This window comes from Fusarium graminearum, chromosome 4 (genome assembly GCF_000240135.3).
Source record: "Fusarium graminearum PH-1 chromosome 4, whole genome shotgun sequence".
NCBI classification, from domain to species: Eukaryota; Fungi; Ascomycota; class Sordariomycetes; order Hypocreales; family Nectriaceae; genus Fusarium; species Fusarium graminearum.
This window is the reverse complement of record NC_026477.1, coordinates 6,352,330-6,367,992: the sequence shown is the minus strand read 5'-3', so window position 1 is coordinate 6,367,992 and position 15,663 is coordinate 6,352,330. Positions and strand designations below refer to the sequence as shown.

Sequence of the window (15,663 nt, the reverse complement as noted above, 5' to 3'; positions counted from 1 at the left end):
ATTCCTTGCCCAAACTCAACTCTTTCAGTCATACAACTACCAGTTGGCTCTAGTCAGTTAGCAAACACCATAACTGAAACCATCCCTGTCCAGCCACATTTATGTAGGTCCCGTGATAGACGGGTGACGGACCGTGGCGCGTTGATCCGCGCATTTCTAAACGCCTCTTTCCTCATCCCCCTTTCTCATTATTCAGATTCCATGCTCAATCATGGCATGAGACAATGAATTCGTCTAATCAGGTACCGGCACGCGTCACGTTGGTTCAGTCCCAAATGGTAAATGGTGAATGACATTTAGCGTCAAAACACTTAAAGGGGACGAATTCAAGGATCGATTCATGACCTTGTGACGTCCCAGCGAGGGTCCATCCCAGAATTAGAGTCAAAAAGAGACTGTGGGGTAAATTGACACGCCTTGGCAGTTCGAGATCCTATCGAATCACTTGTTTGACGATGGCTTCAGGTTTGTTGCTGTATATAGACGGATGGTATGTAAGTTTGACGATACGGAAAGGCACGTAGTATTGACGATATATTGATATTGACTGGACCCCAAATACCTGCAGTATGGTACCTGCATATTCTAAACACCTCACTTCCACGGCCAGTAGTAGAATGTACATAATAATTCTTATTATCTTCTTCCTTATCAAAGACATCAGATCACATCCCACGCCTTCAACTTGATTCCCTGCCATCCCACGGCCGAAACCGCTCAACTCAAATCAGCTGTCAAGATGATTTTTGAGACAAAACTGTACCGATATCGCAGAAACTCTGCGGCATTTTCTCTGTCTCTTTTCACTTTGCAGCTTCACATGACAACCGAACCATGATTTGCATGCTGGCGTGGAAGCGAGCTCATCGGTAAACCATGTTCTATAAACTTCTGTACGTATCTTGTGATGATCACGGACAATGAACAACAATTGCGTGATTATCTGCCTGGAAGTATCGCAGCGGTTTCTTCCATCTCGATCAGATTCGTGTTCATTCCAACTAGAAACTAAATATAAAAAATAAACGTTCAATCATATTATTCTTATTTAATTAATTCAATTTCTAATTCCTTATTCGCAAATCATTTCTTTATTCAACTTCTCATCACACTAATGTTCATCTATTCATTCGTTCAATTGCTACCGCCAGATAATTGCTACTCCCACACACGCACTCACACAAACACTTCGTAACTCAATGTGACACTCCATTACAAATCCCCATCTTCGAATCATATCGCCTCTACAGCGAGATACCGATCAGAATAGAACCAGAGCATCGCACAAAGAGACTAAAATAACCCCCACCACTCCACGTTTCACATGTACCAAAACTGTGTACCTCTTGGCTTTTTGCGAAACCCTCACTTTTGTTATTTGTAGTGGTTGCAGGTATTTCACATTGAGTACAGAGTAAGATGGTATCTATGGCGGCTCGTAACCGCTGGAATGACGAAAGGGCCAGTGGCAATGAGCATGTGCTTCAGCTGATTTGGGGTTACATTCAAGCTGACAGGAAGCGACTCTCCCATACTATTATACTATCCAGTTAGCAACTACTAAACGCTGGGCCATCAGCCTGGCGCTTCTCAGATGTGACAGAAACCTCGCCAAGAATAGTCCTCCTCCAAACGCTACTTTTCTCTGGCTGCCGAAGTACCAATCCTCTTGTACTTTCTCGGGTCCTTCCGACTCATCGTCGTCCTATCTCGAGTTCCCTTTCCACCCTCCCAGAACCCTCTTCCCTTTTTACCTATCAGAAAGCGACCGCAGAATCTACACGCCTCAACAGCTGATGAGTAGTTCTGCTCGCGGCTACACCAGCCGCAGATGATGCGGTTGGCCCATTCGTTTATATGATCTTCCTGTTTGTCATGGCACTTGTCGCAGGGGTGTACGCGACTGCAGCATGAGAAGCGGAACCATCGATATGACTTTCGGTAGTGCGAGCATGTACCCTTGTCGGGCAGTTGGTCTCCCGCATGTAGACCAAGCTTCTCTTGTTTCCGGCGAGGGCCCGACGTTGGTGGGGGGCGAGACCCCGGGGTGATGAACAAGAACTTGACTTCGGGAATTTTAAAGGTAAAATGACCGTGGCAGTCTCGACAGACGTTTGTCACTGACGAACCTCGTACTGAGACAAGACCTGGAGCTGGGGTCGAGCACCTCTCGCAAGTAGGAACAAACGTGCTAGGAAGCATGTCTGCCACCTTGCACCCTGCTAGATCGAGGAATCCAGCGCGTGTGGAATTCATGTGGATAAGCGTCTGTCGAAACTTGACGGCAAACGCTGTAGCACACTTCTTGCAGCTCGTCGTCTTCTCGACGTCGGGCTTCAAGCCCGTGACTTCGTTCAGTGTCTTACATCGCTCGCACTTGATACTGATGCCCAAGATGGCGAGCTGGAGGAGCTCGATACCGTGCAACTCAATCGAAGGGAACGACACCATAGTGCCACGCTCAGGGGTTTCACCTGGCATGTAGACCTGCGGTTCCTTCTCCTCGTCTTCCACCGCAGCACCGCCTTCATCAGCTTCATCAGAGCTAGAGCTCTCTTCGTCATCTGCATCAACATAACCCCACTCAGGAGGTCGTGGAATCACCTGAATGTGGCTTTTCTCAGATTTTGGCTCGGGTTCCTTTGTATCTTGAGACTGATCTTCAGCAGCTGGGGCGGGTGTCTCAATCTTGGGTGCCTGAGCCTGTGCTTGCTTGGCAAGCTTGTGAATGTTTTGTGCAAGGTAGTTCAAGTGGCTCATGAGAGTCATATGTTGCTGCTCCGCGGCTTTCTCACAGAAGAGTTCCTCCACCGGCTCCGCATCTTGAGGCTCGACATTGTTGAGCTGGATACGGAGGTTTTGTAGGGGATAAAGGAAAGGAATGATCAGATGAAGGCTCCTGACAGACTGCAATCCTGGCGGAAGCTGGTCACGCTTCTGTGGCTCTAGCGGTAGAGTGTACACAACACCGTCGGGCGAACGACGATATTCAGATGTCCTCTTCATACGTGCCTCGAGCTGACGAATCTCAGAAGCACGTCGCTCTTTCGCAGCGGTGGTTTCCTCCTTGGTGTATGACGGTTCTGGAACGTACCTAACAGGCGGCGGAGCAGGTTTTGGCGGAGCTGGCTCAGACGGCTTCTTAGGCTGTGCTGACTCCTGTGTCAGACTCTGACTCTGAATCTGAGCCTTTTGTGCCTCCACATGCCTCGTGTCTCTAAAAGTCACGAGCTTGACTGTCTCGGCCTTTTGCTCAGACAGGAACTTTTCCAGGTTCTTGTCCAACTCTCGCGTGTAAGCGAGCAAAGTAGCCCCGGGCTTCTCCTCGACGAGCGAGTCCCATCCTCTCTCGACATTGATACTGAAACCCCTCGGGATGTCCTTGTTCTTTACATGCAACACCGGCGTCTCATCCGGGTAAGCCTGGGGAACACGAATATCACACTCGAGAGTAGACAATTCAAATGGAAAGTCGGGATCTGAGGGTTTCATCTTGAAGGCTAGTGAAGTTGCGCCATCTGGGGCGGTGGTTTCCTTTGGTGAATACCGTCGGCGCAACTGGTCGATCTGATATGTCCTGGGATCCTGAGCCTGGGATTCTGGGACGGGCTTGGGAAGAACACGGGAGGACGAAGCTTCAGCCACAACCTGCTTACGGGTTTGCGGCGAATCCGGGTTCGAATTTGTAGAAATCATGACGTTTTTAGAAGTGGGCTGCTGTTGTTGCTGGGGGAGTATTTTGGTGGTTGAAATTGAAACGAATGTAGTCGAAACAAATTCCCAACGCCGCGCAAATAAAGAACGGTGAGTTTCTGTATGTTATTCGGCCTAAAAATACTGGCACTTTTGTTAACAAATATTGACGAATTTTTAGTAGAAGCAGCGAGAAGTAGATGCTTTTATCGTGATGTTGTTGGAGTGGCAAGCTTCCCCACATGCTGGAGTCGTTGGTTCATTACGTGAGCAGGAAATTAGCTGTTAACTCGAATTGGGAAGTGACTCACAGCGCGTCATTACCTGTCGAGAGTGAATCCATCTTTAAGCGAAACAAATCCATTAATTTGGTATTATTTGATACTATTCAATATAAAGGAAGACTAATTATCTGAGTCATAATTTATATGTCTTTTTACTATCATGGTGAGTCAATAGGGATGCAATTGGGGTTGTGAGATTCGTAGTGTCCCTAAAACTATCCTCTAAAATACCTTGAATGACATGACACAAGAACAAAGCCAAGCCAGCCTGTGTCCAGTTGTCTGTTTCAGGGGCAATTCGCGAGGGATCAATTACAGCTAGTCTTTGTATAGTACAGGGTTAGTAGTGGCTGGCTTTGATAGACATAGACCGAGTGCTATACAACAGACAGAGCAGAGTAACACCACAAGTCCACGAGGACGATACTCAAATAAGCCGGGACAGTAATAAATGACTGGACTCGACAGAAGGGTAATAGACGGCTGCTGGCTCTTTGTTACTGTTGCTGCTGCTGCTGTCTCACAAGAAAAGAAACAGGGCAAACTATCGGCTGCAGTCACACCCGTCCCCCAAGATCGACTTTGCTTGTTTCCTTTGACCTCTCTGCTTGCAGTACGAACGGTGACTCGATGCATGAAGCCGCCGCCGCCCCGGAAAAGAGCCCGTTTGGTTTGTTTGGCTCTCGTGAGGGGATGGCACAAGATCATTGGAAGTTACTACCTACCGCAAAGACAAGATCAAGATAGAGAGATGAGAAAAGATGCCACTTTGGGACGAGTCACGGGGCGTAGCTGTGGCTGACGAGATCGACGTCGGTGAAGGGTACGTAACTTATAAATACATGTAGCTGAAAAGGAACAGAGCAAGGGCTGTTTAGGCTAAAGTTGAAAGAGCATCCCGGCGTGGCTGAGATCTATCATTCTGCTGAAGTCTTGGCCATGATACGAGTTGAATTCATTGGGTAGGGTTTTTGAATCGATGCTGCCTGATAGTCTCGAGGTGAGGAGATCCAGAGACAAGTCAAAGCCCAAAAATGAATCAGACGACAAGCAATCAGGTATCAATAAATGTGATGGATTATGGTGTCCATCATATCACACACAATACGAGAGACCGTGATGTATGTCGTGGCACCAAACGGAAAGCAAGCAAGCAGTCAGTCAGTCAGTCAGTCAAACCTGATTTAGCAGTGTCGTAAAATGGAAAAATGAAATAAAACAGATAATGAATTAATAAAGGATATCGATTCAATGAATGACACTTGACAGGGCTTGGTCATTACGTCGCATCGCATCGCATTACATGGCATTACATTACATAGCATAGCATACATGTAGGACAAAGCAAGCCATGAACTGGCATTGTGATAGGAGAAGAGATGATTTTCTTTTCTTTTGCTTCAGAAAACGGCTCTTTGCATACGAAAGAGGAGGGGATCCGAGATACGTACCGGGGCAAACAGATTGCTCAAGTCATGACCATGGCCATGGCATGTCTTGTGTTGTATCTTGAAGATCCGGTGAGAGAGATGAAGCATGTCTCATGTAAGCCCCGGGGAGAAGGGATATAGTATAGGGCGGGTCAGCTATTGCATTAATTGACAGGAACTAGGTTCAGGGCTGTTTGAAAATCATCAAGAAGATGGTGTTGGGATGGGAGGGAGTGTGCATGCGCTTGGAGTGACAGTCAGTCACCAAAGTCAGTGATGGGGGTTGAACAACTCAGCAAATTAAAGGCAGATGACCGGGGAATAGGCCTGTTGCAGCGGCCACGGTGGGCGGTGAGGCCCGGGAACCCGGTCTTTAGGGGACTTGGAACAGTGCCTACAGAGTTTGACCGTTTTTCAACAATTAATTAAAGAGATATTATTCATTGGCTGTTTTATTTATTTATTCCTTTTATTTGTTTTGACAAACGCTCGAGTAGTTGAAACGGTAGATTTAATTTTTAACCATAGATTATCTATTCTTAGAATTATTATCTACTAACCTGGTCTACCGTATCTATTCCACCTTGACAACTTGGCCAATATATGCAACTCAGTATATTTTATATATCTATTTTATCCTCATATTAAATTACTGATTACCTGCATTTATCACATACTTCCTATTCAATCACCGTCTAAAACCCTCTGCGTTCACGTACATGCACGGCATCAGCACATGTACATACATACTGCAATAGACAAACCCTCACTCACAATCAGTTCACATGCTCCTCAGCGGCAAGTGCAACCTCAAGTGCAACTCTCCAGTTACTTCTCACAGCGAGAATGAGGACTGCAACTGTAGTCATCCTCAAACGGACAACATCGGTCAAGCCTCTTGTTGGAGGGGGACACGAATACAAACCCTCTCGGCTGACTGACCGTTTCCCTTTTCTGATCCATCACTCACTCGATGATACTCACATGCGATCCAATAGAATGAATTGCGGCTGGTGGCAGTGTTTGGGTGCAACATGGCTACTTGGTACTGAGGCTTAGACCGAGGACATGATTACCCCGTAGTTGATCCCAAGTTTATTATTGTCTCTGCTCATCTGAAATGTCTGAAACACGCCGGGCGACAAACAAAAGACCAAAAGATCCAATAAGAAAATTCATTTTAATGTAAGTTAATCACTATAAAGGAAAATAACAAAATATCGTTCTTTGCGTGACCAGACCAGGTCACGCTTCTCGAAAACTCGCCGCAACACCAAGCCATATTGGCGCCACTAGTCAACCGATCCCAATCATCTGCCTCAGTTTACCATGACATGACCCGAAAATCGAATTATGCCAAGTCAGGGTCTAAGACACCTGCGGAGCCGGAGACTGAGAAATAGAAGGCGCGTTTAAACTAACAGTATTGTCTCACACGCCTTGAGATCATGAGAAATGGCCCACAACTGTCAACATCGGAAACAGCATCATGCGTACATGCAGGGTTTTTTCCCTTTTCTTGTTTTGAGGCAATAAACAACACGGCCGGGAAACGGGTAACCGCGGGGTGTTCATGTGAATACCTTCATCGCGTGAGAGTTGGCAACACCTCGGCTCCGGATGTCTTTTCTTCTTATGCCGATCCTTTTTGCCGGTTTGAAGTCTAGAGTTTGGTCTTGTCTTTGATGCCTAGTAGTATATGCCGCTAAAATCAGGGTCTCTATTTTTTAGTGTTGCTTCTCAGTCTATTTTCTTGGCTTCTCACATCTATGTTGATGGGACCTGGATAAGTGTAAGCTTATTGTGATAGATACCCGTGACGGGTCAGCATGTAAGCTATTGTCTGCGATCAAAAAATCGCATGTTATTCTTCGATCCATTTCATGAGAATAGCGCTGAACCTGATATGATTGGCTCTCGTATGCTTCGTCTTTGCTAAGCTCGCATTCATCGCTTTCACATCGATGGTCACATAACTAACCAACCAGAATTCATCCCCTTTCTGGGATAAGCATCCTGACATCTTTACAGATGCCTACTAAGGAAGTCTTGGTGCTTGGCAACGTATTCGTCGCTTTCAAAGCATGTATTGCGTAGCCTTGCTATTGTAGAATAATAAATGTATATAATAGATATTGAATGATCAAGATGAGAGACCAAGCGAACCGACAGTTGATGCAAACCCTTCACTATACCATTACCAACGAGCTAGTTTTAACTGTCAAAAACGAAAATGGCCGACCAACAGTCTATCTGGATGTATGATCCATCTCTACCACTTTCTATAATTGCAACTATCATCTACGGCATCATCTTCCTTGTCCTCGCTTATCAGACCGTCATCAAATATAGAGCTTGGTTCTTTATCGTTGTCGTCGTAGGGTCAGCCATAGAGGTCGCCGCCTATAACCTCAGGATACATTCTATCCAGAATCAATCCGAGATAGTAAGATGGAATTTTGCAGACATCCTTTGGTCTCTAACTGATGACATAGACTCCCTTCGTTATGACCTTGACTTACACAGTCCTCGCCCCTGTTCTCATCGCAGCAGGAAACTACCTTCTCATCAGTCGACTAATCCTCGCCGTTCTTCCTCCATCTCACCACCGAATTCTTAAAATTCCGGGTCGACATCTGACACCGATTTCCGTCGTATGCGATATCATTGCGTTCCTTATCCAGGGAAGTGGCTCTGGAGTAGCAAGTTCTAACAACTGGCAAGGAGATATGGAGAGGATAGGAGTCAAGATACTCATCGCCGGTTTAACGTTTCAGCTCATGGCCTTTTCATTCTTTATCTGCGTTTTCCGACATTTCCACGTTCTCGCGAATCGCATGGCTGTTAATAGTGCACCCAAGGGATGGAAGAAGGTGGTACTTTCAGTGTACATCTCTAGTATCTTGATTATGGTAAGTCTTCTTGTCCATCTCTTCAACGAGAAGGGATACACGCTAACTTTGTAGATTCGCTGTGTATTCCGCGTTATCGAATTTGCCGGCGGAAGAGACTCTTATACCTTTAACCATGAGTGGCTGTTTTGGGTTTTTGAGAGTTTGCCAATGGTCGGCGCCATTGGAATTTTCTGTATCTATCACCCCTGTCGGTACTTAGGGAAGAATGGTGCTCGATGTAAGGACGTTCAGTCTGAAGATAGGGTTGAGTTGGCGGAGAGTCAAAACTAGTGCTCGTTGCAATGACCTGTCTGAGAGGAAGCTAGGCCTCAGGGTATCAGAAAAATCGACCGCTGGAAGCATAAGAGACAAAACTATTAGGGAAGCTTATGCCACTTAGACTAATCTTCTTAGACTATTTATTTCTACACCCTAAGACTTAGGAGGCCAACTTTTCTGCTACCTACTAGCTAGGATACAGAGAAATGATTCAGGTTGGCATAGGGACCATATTAGAAGTTGAACGATACGTGGTTGGTAGGAAACATACAATTATTCGTCTATAGTAAAACGGCCTAACGTTTTCCTAAGGTTTTGTCTAATCCCTGGTTACAGACTTAAGCAGATTTACGGAATAACTAAAGACAGTGCATCTCCCCCTTGCAATATCGCCATACCACTGCTCAGCAAGAAAGGCTTCCAAACCTGGTCCTCGCCATCAAACGAATAATTTAGGCTGTTGATGAATCTCAAGGGCCATTCGCCGTACTCGTAGTACTCTGACGGAAGCCTGCTGAGTATCTGCTGCACCCAACCCTTTGAAGTGGCCTTTCTAAAGTAGTAGCCTTTCTGGCCCATCGAAGACCTTTTGTCTCCTTCAACCGCCTTGCGGCTCATGACAAACTCTAAAACAAGCATGTGTATAATGACGAGCTGGGAAGCATAGTTCTCGGTGTCGATGAATGAAGCGAAATCGTTGCTGCTGAGATGACCTAGCCCGTCGTAGAGAAAGGAAAGTTCACGGTAGCCTAATAGTCAGCATGCGTAGAACCAAGGGTTTCTGGGCAGTCTTACTCTCAGCAGGATTTGTAGACGCAAGAATCGCAATCTTCTGCATATGTGCCAAATACTGTAGCTCAGGAACGCTTCGACATAGCGATCCTAATCTTTGAACACTTTGACAGAATCCCTTAGCGATGGCTCTGTCTAGGTAATGATTCGATTGGTCGTCTTCACGAACAATAGCCTTTATCTTATCCAGATAGCTTACCCTGCCGAATGTTTTGAATATGGTGGAATCCAAGTTGACAGAAGGCTGTGTGCCGACGAGCCAGCCTGACCCAACAACTTAGCTTATACACAGAGTCGGGGAAAAAAAAGGAAACTTACAGCCTCGAACCATTGTAAGAAAGTCGACAAGTCCATCGGTCATGTATGCAGATTGAAATGTCAAGTTGAGCATCGCGCCGAACGCTGCTTCAGCATCTTGTTGGGTGAAAATGGCCTTTGTGAGGTGCTTGTTCAGTGCGCCGATTGCAACAACTCGATGTTTCAAGGCGGCTTTTTCATATCCAGAGGGCGTCAATAATCCTAGATGAGATGCACCGAGCCCCAGCATTGAGTGCAACAAGAAGTCATACTGGTAGGTCTGTTAGTCGGATCATGCACACAATCTCCATATCGAGCTCACCTGATGCGAAAGCTGTGAGGCTTGCTGCCACACAGTGAAGCCATCGATAGGGAGAGAAGGATATGCTTCAAAAAGAAAATGTCGAAAGAAGTTTAGGTCGTTCACATCGAACATGACTGGATCAGTCCGCAATGGCTTCGATATGGTAGTCGTGCTTTGATGTCCAGGCTTATTCAGGTACTCGCACTCTAGGCCCAACCGGCAACAAGCACCGCATTCTGGAGTTACAAAGTCACATTTCACTCTTCTCCTCTTACAACTAGAGCAGCCCGCTCGAGACTTGGTGTGACCTTTTCGAGGGATGGGTCGTCTTTTGGTAATGACCGTTGAAGTATCGGCCTCGGCCAGTAACTCCGGAGAAGTAGATACAGCAGCTTCAGTAGATTGCATTCGAAATTACAAATATGCAAGGGTATTTTCGAAATCCAAGGTGGGCATACACTCAATTATTTTAGTTAAAGATGTTTACCGTAGAGGCGCGTAAGCTAAGGGGAACGAAATTCCTCCGAACCCTGTCAGATACTCCAAACATCATCCAATCAGATCATCCATACGATATTAAATTCAACACAATAGGCATGCATCAACAATATGAGGAATATACAGCACTTTTGATTGTACATCCATGGATATCATCTACCTGCATAGCCAATCCTCAAACATGACAAGATTGACAAGTATGCATTTGTTCATTACCCATCTATTCTCTAAAAGTCGTTGTCATCCGCTCCAGACACAATAACGTTGTTGACCTTGAGGACCATGCGACATAATTGTGTGGCAAGCTGGAGCTGTTGCTTCTTGCCGATAAGAGGGTCAATAACGAAAGCCTCCTTCATGTCGTTGTCACCACGTCCCATGCAGTCAACACCAAGCTTGCCACGGCCCTCGGGTCCAGCCTTGACCTGTTGGCTCTTGACTTCGGCAAGAGTGGCGATAGGGTTGAGACCACTGTTCTCGGCCAGGGTCATGGGAACGGTGTCGAGAGCCTCAGAAAAGGCACGCATGGCGTACTGTTCAAGGCCAGGGGTCTTGACAGCCGCATCCTCGACGGCCAAAGAGCAGGCAATCTCGGCAGCACCACCACCGTAGACAACGCGGTTATCACGGACCAGGTTTCGCACCACGCAAAGAGCATCATGCAGAGATCGCTTGGCCTCGTCGATAATCTGGGTACATTAGCATATTTTTCATCAAAAGCGGTCAACACAACTCACCATCTTGTTGCTACCTCGGACAAAGACTGTAACAGCCCGGGTGTTGGCGCACTCCTCAATGACAAGCATCTTCTCCCGTGTTGTACCGAAGGACATCTCTCGGACAATACCAGCCGTACCCAGCTTCGCCGCGGAAAGGTCCTCGAATCTGGGAACTATTCGGCCGTTGGTAGCAATAGCAATCAGCTCAATCTCAGGCCCACCGACCCATCGAACAGCTGGCAGCTCGTTCTGGAGGAGGAGATGGTTGGCCTCGTCGTCGAAACCCCACTGGCAGATGGCCAGGTTAGCACCTGTATCCTTGATCTGCTGAATCATCTCGATAAACTTCTCCTTTTCGTAGTTTTGAAGCTTCTTGAACTCCTCGACGCTGGTGATATCAAGGTGGTGCTTGGTCTTGGGCTTGGGGGGCTCAAAAGCGCAAGTCAGAATGGCAATCTTGGCATCCCGGACTTCTGAGGGCATTTGGGGGTGAGAGAAGTCCTTGTCGACAATAACACCCTTGACAAGGAGGGTATCCTCGAGAGCTCCTCCGACCTTTCCATCAACCTTGATCAGCTCGAAATCGACGTCCTTTCGCTCAAGATCGGCAACGGATAGAACAGCGTCGACAGCGATGTTGGCGAATTGGTCGTGAGACTTGGAGACAATCTTGCTGCCCAAACTTGTTCGTGCAACCTTGACAAGGTTGGAAGTCTCTTCGCGAGAAAACTCGATCGTGTCTGAAATCTTATCAAGCTCGGCAACAGCGATATCGCAAGCTTGGTCGTAACCGTCGGCAATTCGGATAGGGTGGATTCCCTTGTCGATCAGGTCGGCAGCCTGCTCCAGGAGAGCACCAGCAAGAACAACGACACCAGTGGTACCGTCACCAATCTCATCGTCCTGGGACTTGGAGAGCTCAACTAGTAGCTTGGCAACGTGGTTGGTGATCTCCATCTGTTGCAGGATAGTAGCGCCGTCGTTTGTCACGGTGATGTCTCCATCAGGAGAGATGAGGATCTTGTCGAGTCCACGAGGACCAAGAGACGACTTTACGATATTTGCGACGGTTCGAGCGGCGAGAATGTGCGATTTGACGGCTTCGTTACCAAACTGGCGCTTCTTCCTCCCCTGACTAGAAATATGTTAGCGAGTTGAATCGACGGTGAGGGTTGGGGTGAGGATAAACGCACTCTCGGACGACGATAAAAGGACGGCCTTGCTCATCCTTCATCACCGCCGCTGTCATTGTTAGCTGGGAACAACCATCATGGCAAGTCGTCGTAAATACCGTTGGACATGTCCAAATCTGTCCCCTCGTTAGCTACCCCTCGCCCCTCGTTGACAAAAGTGTGCAGGACTCACTCATGCCATCCATATTGACTATATCCGTTCCACCCGTGGGGAGCTGTATCCGTAAGAGTTATGGCGTTTACGGTGGTATCGAAAAGTCCCCTCGAAAGTTGGTGGTCGTCAGGAGCTTGTATCGTTTTCGTGATCGATCCAATGCTAATCCTCCCACCTTTACCAATTTTTTGAAGATTTGGGTGCCTTGCACACCGATTCGGGGGCGGGGCGGGGAAACGAGATAGTCCGGGAATTCAGGGGCCTGCCTGGAGGTTTGGGCTATCGACCCCGCTAGACCTCAGCGCCTCAGGTCAGGCTGGCATTGAGTCTGTGACTTCATAGCTTAGGTGACCCCACCAAAGACCAGCTTTCTGCCCCGCCAATCATCGAAGCATCATTAAATAGAGTCATACTTTGAATGCAGCGCAAAAAAGCAACCTTCATGTCTAACTGAACCTTGAAATAACTTTCTCATTGCGCGCATTTCACTCTGCAGCATTTCCTAAAGATACACGGCTACAGTCACTCAAAATCCTTCTTTTCCTACCTATACTCTCTCAGATCCTCACGCCGAACCGCACTCGTATCCCATAACCAAACCCAACTATCTACCACCTGACCGATACAGTTAGACAACATGTCTCGCCACCGAATTGTTCATACGTTTGATACGAACGATATCGTATCTGAATTTGACGGCGATGATTACGAAGAGGAGGGAGAAGACGAGCTCAGTCCAGAGGACCGCCAAGCGATGGATCAAGGCACTGCAGAGGTCCGGGCAGCGCTAGGAACTGAAGCAAACAAGGTCACAACGACACAAATCGAAGAAGCCTTGTGGCATTATTATTATGATGTCGACAAGTCAGTCACATATCTGATCAAGACATTCATTGCTCCGGCACCCAAACCAGCAAAGAAAACGCCAGAAGGTATGTCAGTCTCTTTTTCTGCTTCGCGACGCCTTTTGGGGACTGGAGCAGACCATGGACGCCTGTCAAGCGGATACAACTTTAATATGAAACTCCCACCGGTCGATAAAGTCCCTGCATGTTTCTTTAATGATATGCCATGGTTGAACATACCTCAGGAGCGTCAGACTCACTTCATCGAACCTGAGCGCCCTCGTGGAGGCTTGCTAGGAGGAGGCGAGGGTGCTCCTAAGATGTCAAAACTTCAAGCTCTTGCGGCTGCTAGGAAGAAAAAGACCGAAGAGAAGAAGGAACAAGAAAAGCTCGAGAAGGGCGTCAGCAAGCTTTCGGTTGCTGGGTCAGAAAAGGAGAATCAGTCGCCTTTCAACCAGAGGCAACAAATTCCTACACCCGCATCGCAAGCCCAACCTACACAATATGATATGGATATCGATCATGAGGAAAACGAATATAAAAAACCAACTCCTGCACACAAGGATGAGTTCACGCTGGATTCTTTCCCAGGGGTTGAGATCGTGACTGGGCCCAACCCATCCGCCTTGTCTCGGACGCTCTTTGGATCTGCTCCGGCCAACACCCAAAAGCCCGATGTTTTTGCTATGCCTTACACATCCTCTCCATCTTTTCTTGCACAAGCTTTCGCCGAGCCAAGTCCAGATGACATTGTGTTCGCGGCCCAGGCGAAAGGTTCGAATTTTACAAGGACGAAATGAACTAATCTAATTCCATCCAGCGGGCAAACAGCCAGCACCCAAGGCTGCCAAGAAGCCTCAAAAGGAGAAGGTGAAAGATGCCTCTGAGGCTGAAAAGGATGTTGCTGGGCTCAAGATTGTTGATGCGCCACCGCCTAAGAGCAAGGGCCTCGACGTTCTTAAGGAGTATGAAAATAGCTCCAACAAGCGGAGTATCAGTTTTGTTGTAGTCGGTATGTTATCTCGATCGTCTTTTTATGTTTTGTGCTGATTGATTAGGACATGTTGATGCTGGCAAAAGTACACTCATGGGTCGGCTTCTACTGGAACTCAAATTTGTTGAGAAGCACACTATTGATCGGTATCGAAAACAGGCCGAAAAGTCTGGCAAGCAGTCTTTTGCCCTTGCATGGGTGATGGACCAGAGGAGCGAGGAGAGAGAAAGAGGTGTCACCATCGACATTGCGACAAATCATTTTGAGACAGAAAAGACTAGTTTTACTATTCTTGACGCACCAGGTCACCGAGATTTTGTACCAAACATGATTGCAGGTGCCAGTCAAGCTGATTTTGCCATCCTGGTCATTGACGCAAACACCGGAGCCTACGAGAAGGGTCTGAAGGGGCAGACAAGGGAGCATGTGTTGCTCTTGCGGAGTCTGGGTGTACAGCGACTCGTTATCGCTGTGAACAAGCTTGATATGGTCGGTTGGTCACAGGAGCGCTACGACGAGATTGCTCAACAGGTCAGCGGCTTCCTCGCTGGTCTTGGTTTCGTGTCTAAGAACATCGACTTTGTCCCGATATCTGGCCTAAACGGTGACAATCTTGCTCGTCGAACAGAAGACCCTGCAGCATCTTGGTACACGGGACCTACTCTAATTGAAGCTCTGGAAAACTCTGAGCCGACAACAGCACGAGCCCTGAAGAGCCCGTTCAGAATGGCCATCTCGGAAGTTTTCAGATCACAACTTGGCACCACAACGATTGCCGGCCGAGTCGACGCAGGTTCATTTCAAATCGGTGATGCCCTGTTAGTTCAGCCAAGTGGAGAGGAAGCATATGTCAAGTCAATAATGGTTGACTCGGACATGCAAGATTGGGCTGTTGCTGGACAAAATGTCAGTGTTGCCCTTACCAACATCGATCCCATTCACATTCGAGTTGGCGATATGCTCTGCCCTACCAAGAACCCCATCAACTGCAGCGATAACTTTGTCATGAAGGCCATGGCATTTGAGCATCTCATGCCCATGCCCGTGGACCTACATCGTGGGCGACTGCATTCGGCTGGACAGATTGTATCGATCGCGGCAACACTTGACAAGGTTACTGGAGCGGTTGTCAAGAAGAAGGCCAGAGTTGTTCAGCCAGGTGGCGTGGCTCGGGTTTCTGTCAAGTTGGCAGCCAAGGTTCCCCTCGAAGCCGGTCAAAGAGTCGTTATACGCAGTGGAGGTGAAACTGTCGCTGCTGGATTATTAGAATAGCGTTAGATACATATT

The 15,663-nt window shown here is 47.5% G+C and overlaps 6 protein-coding genes across 6 annotated transcripts; 3 read left to right on the top strand and 3 right to left on the bottom strand.

The window, feature by feature from the left end:
• Positions 1 to 1,451: 1,451 nt before the first annotated feature.
• FGSG_09462 (uncharacterized protein) lies at positions 1,452 to 3,696 on the bottom strand (the record flags this gene model as incomplete). Its single annotated transcript, XM_011329962.1, has 1 exon — positions 1,452 to 3,696. The coding sequence occupies one exon, from the start codon at positions 3,694 to 3,696 to the stop codon at positions 1,636 to 1,638; it is 2,061 nt and encodes a 686-aa protein (XP_011328264.1). The 3' UTR covers positions 1,452 to 1,635.
• Positions 3,697 to 4,428: 732 nt separating this feature from the next.
• FGSG_13592 (uncharacterized protein) lies at positions 4,429 to 4,779 on the top strand (the record flags this gene model as incomplete). The annotated part of the gene is made up of 1 exon (XM_011329961.1): positions 4,429 to 4,779. The coding sequence occupies one exon, from the start codon at positions 4,429 to 4,431 to the stop codon at positions 4,777 to 4,779; it is 351 nt and encodes a 116-aa protein (XP_011328263.1).
• Positions 4,780 to 7,640: 2,861 nt separating this feature from the next.
• On the top strand, positions 7,641 to 8,592 carry FGSG_09463 (uncharacterized protein; the record flags this gene model as incomplete). The annotated part of the gene is made up of 3 exons (XM_011329960.1): positions 7,641 to 7,853; positions 7,903 to 8,319; positions 8,374 to 8,592. The coding sequence occupies 3 exons, from the start codon at positions 7,641 to 7,643 to the stop codon at positions 8,590 to 8,592; spliced, it is 849 nt and encodes a 282-aa protein (XP_011328262.1).
• Positions 8,593 to 8,928: 336 nt separating this feature from the next.
• On the bottom strand, positions 8,929 to 10,381 carry FGSG_09464 (uncharacterized protein; the record flags this gene model as incomplete). The annotated part of the gene is made up of 4 exons (XM_011329959.1): positions 8,929 to 9,329; positions 9,376 to 9,636; positions 9,691 to 9,940; positions 9,992 to 10,381. 4 exons carry the CDS (start codon positions 10,379 to 10,381, stop codon positions 8,929 to 8,931), a joined length of 1,302 nt encoding a protein of 433 aa, XP_011328261.1.
• Positions 10,382 to 10,698: 317 nt separating this feature from the next.
• On the bottom strand, positions 10,699 to 12,439 carry FGSG_09465 (T-complex protein 1 subunit epsilon; the record flags this gene model as incomplete). Its single annotated transcript, XM_011329958.1, has 3 exons — positions 10,699 to 11,160; positions 11,209 to 12,325; positions 12,384 to 12,439. 3 exons carry the CDS (start codon positions 12,437 to 12,439, stop codon positions 10,699 to 10,701), a joined length of 1,635 nt encoding a protein of 544 aa, XP_011328260.1.
• Positions 12,440 to 13,174: 735 nt separating this feature from the next.
• FGSG_09466 (uncharacterized protein) lies at positions 13,175 to 15,648 on the top strand (the record flags this gene model as incomplete). Its single annotated transcript, XM_011329957.1, has 4 exons — positions 13,175 to 13,469; positions 13,521 to 14,156; positions 14,203 to 14,394; positions 14,441 to 15,648. 4 exons carry the CDS (start codon positions 13,175 to 13,177, stop codon positions 15,646 to 15,648), a joined length of 2,331 nt encoding a protein of 776 aa, XP_011328259.1.
• Positions 15,649 to 15,663: the final 15 nt, after the last annotated feature.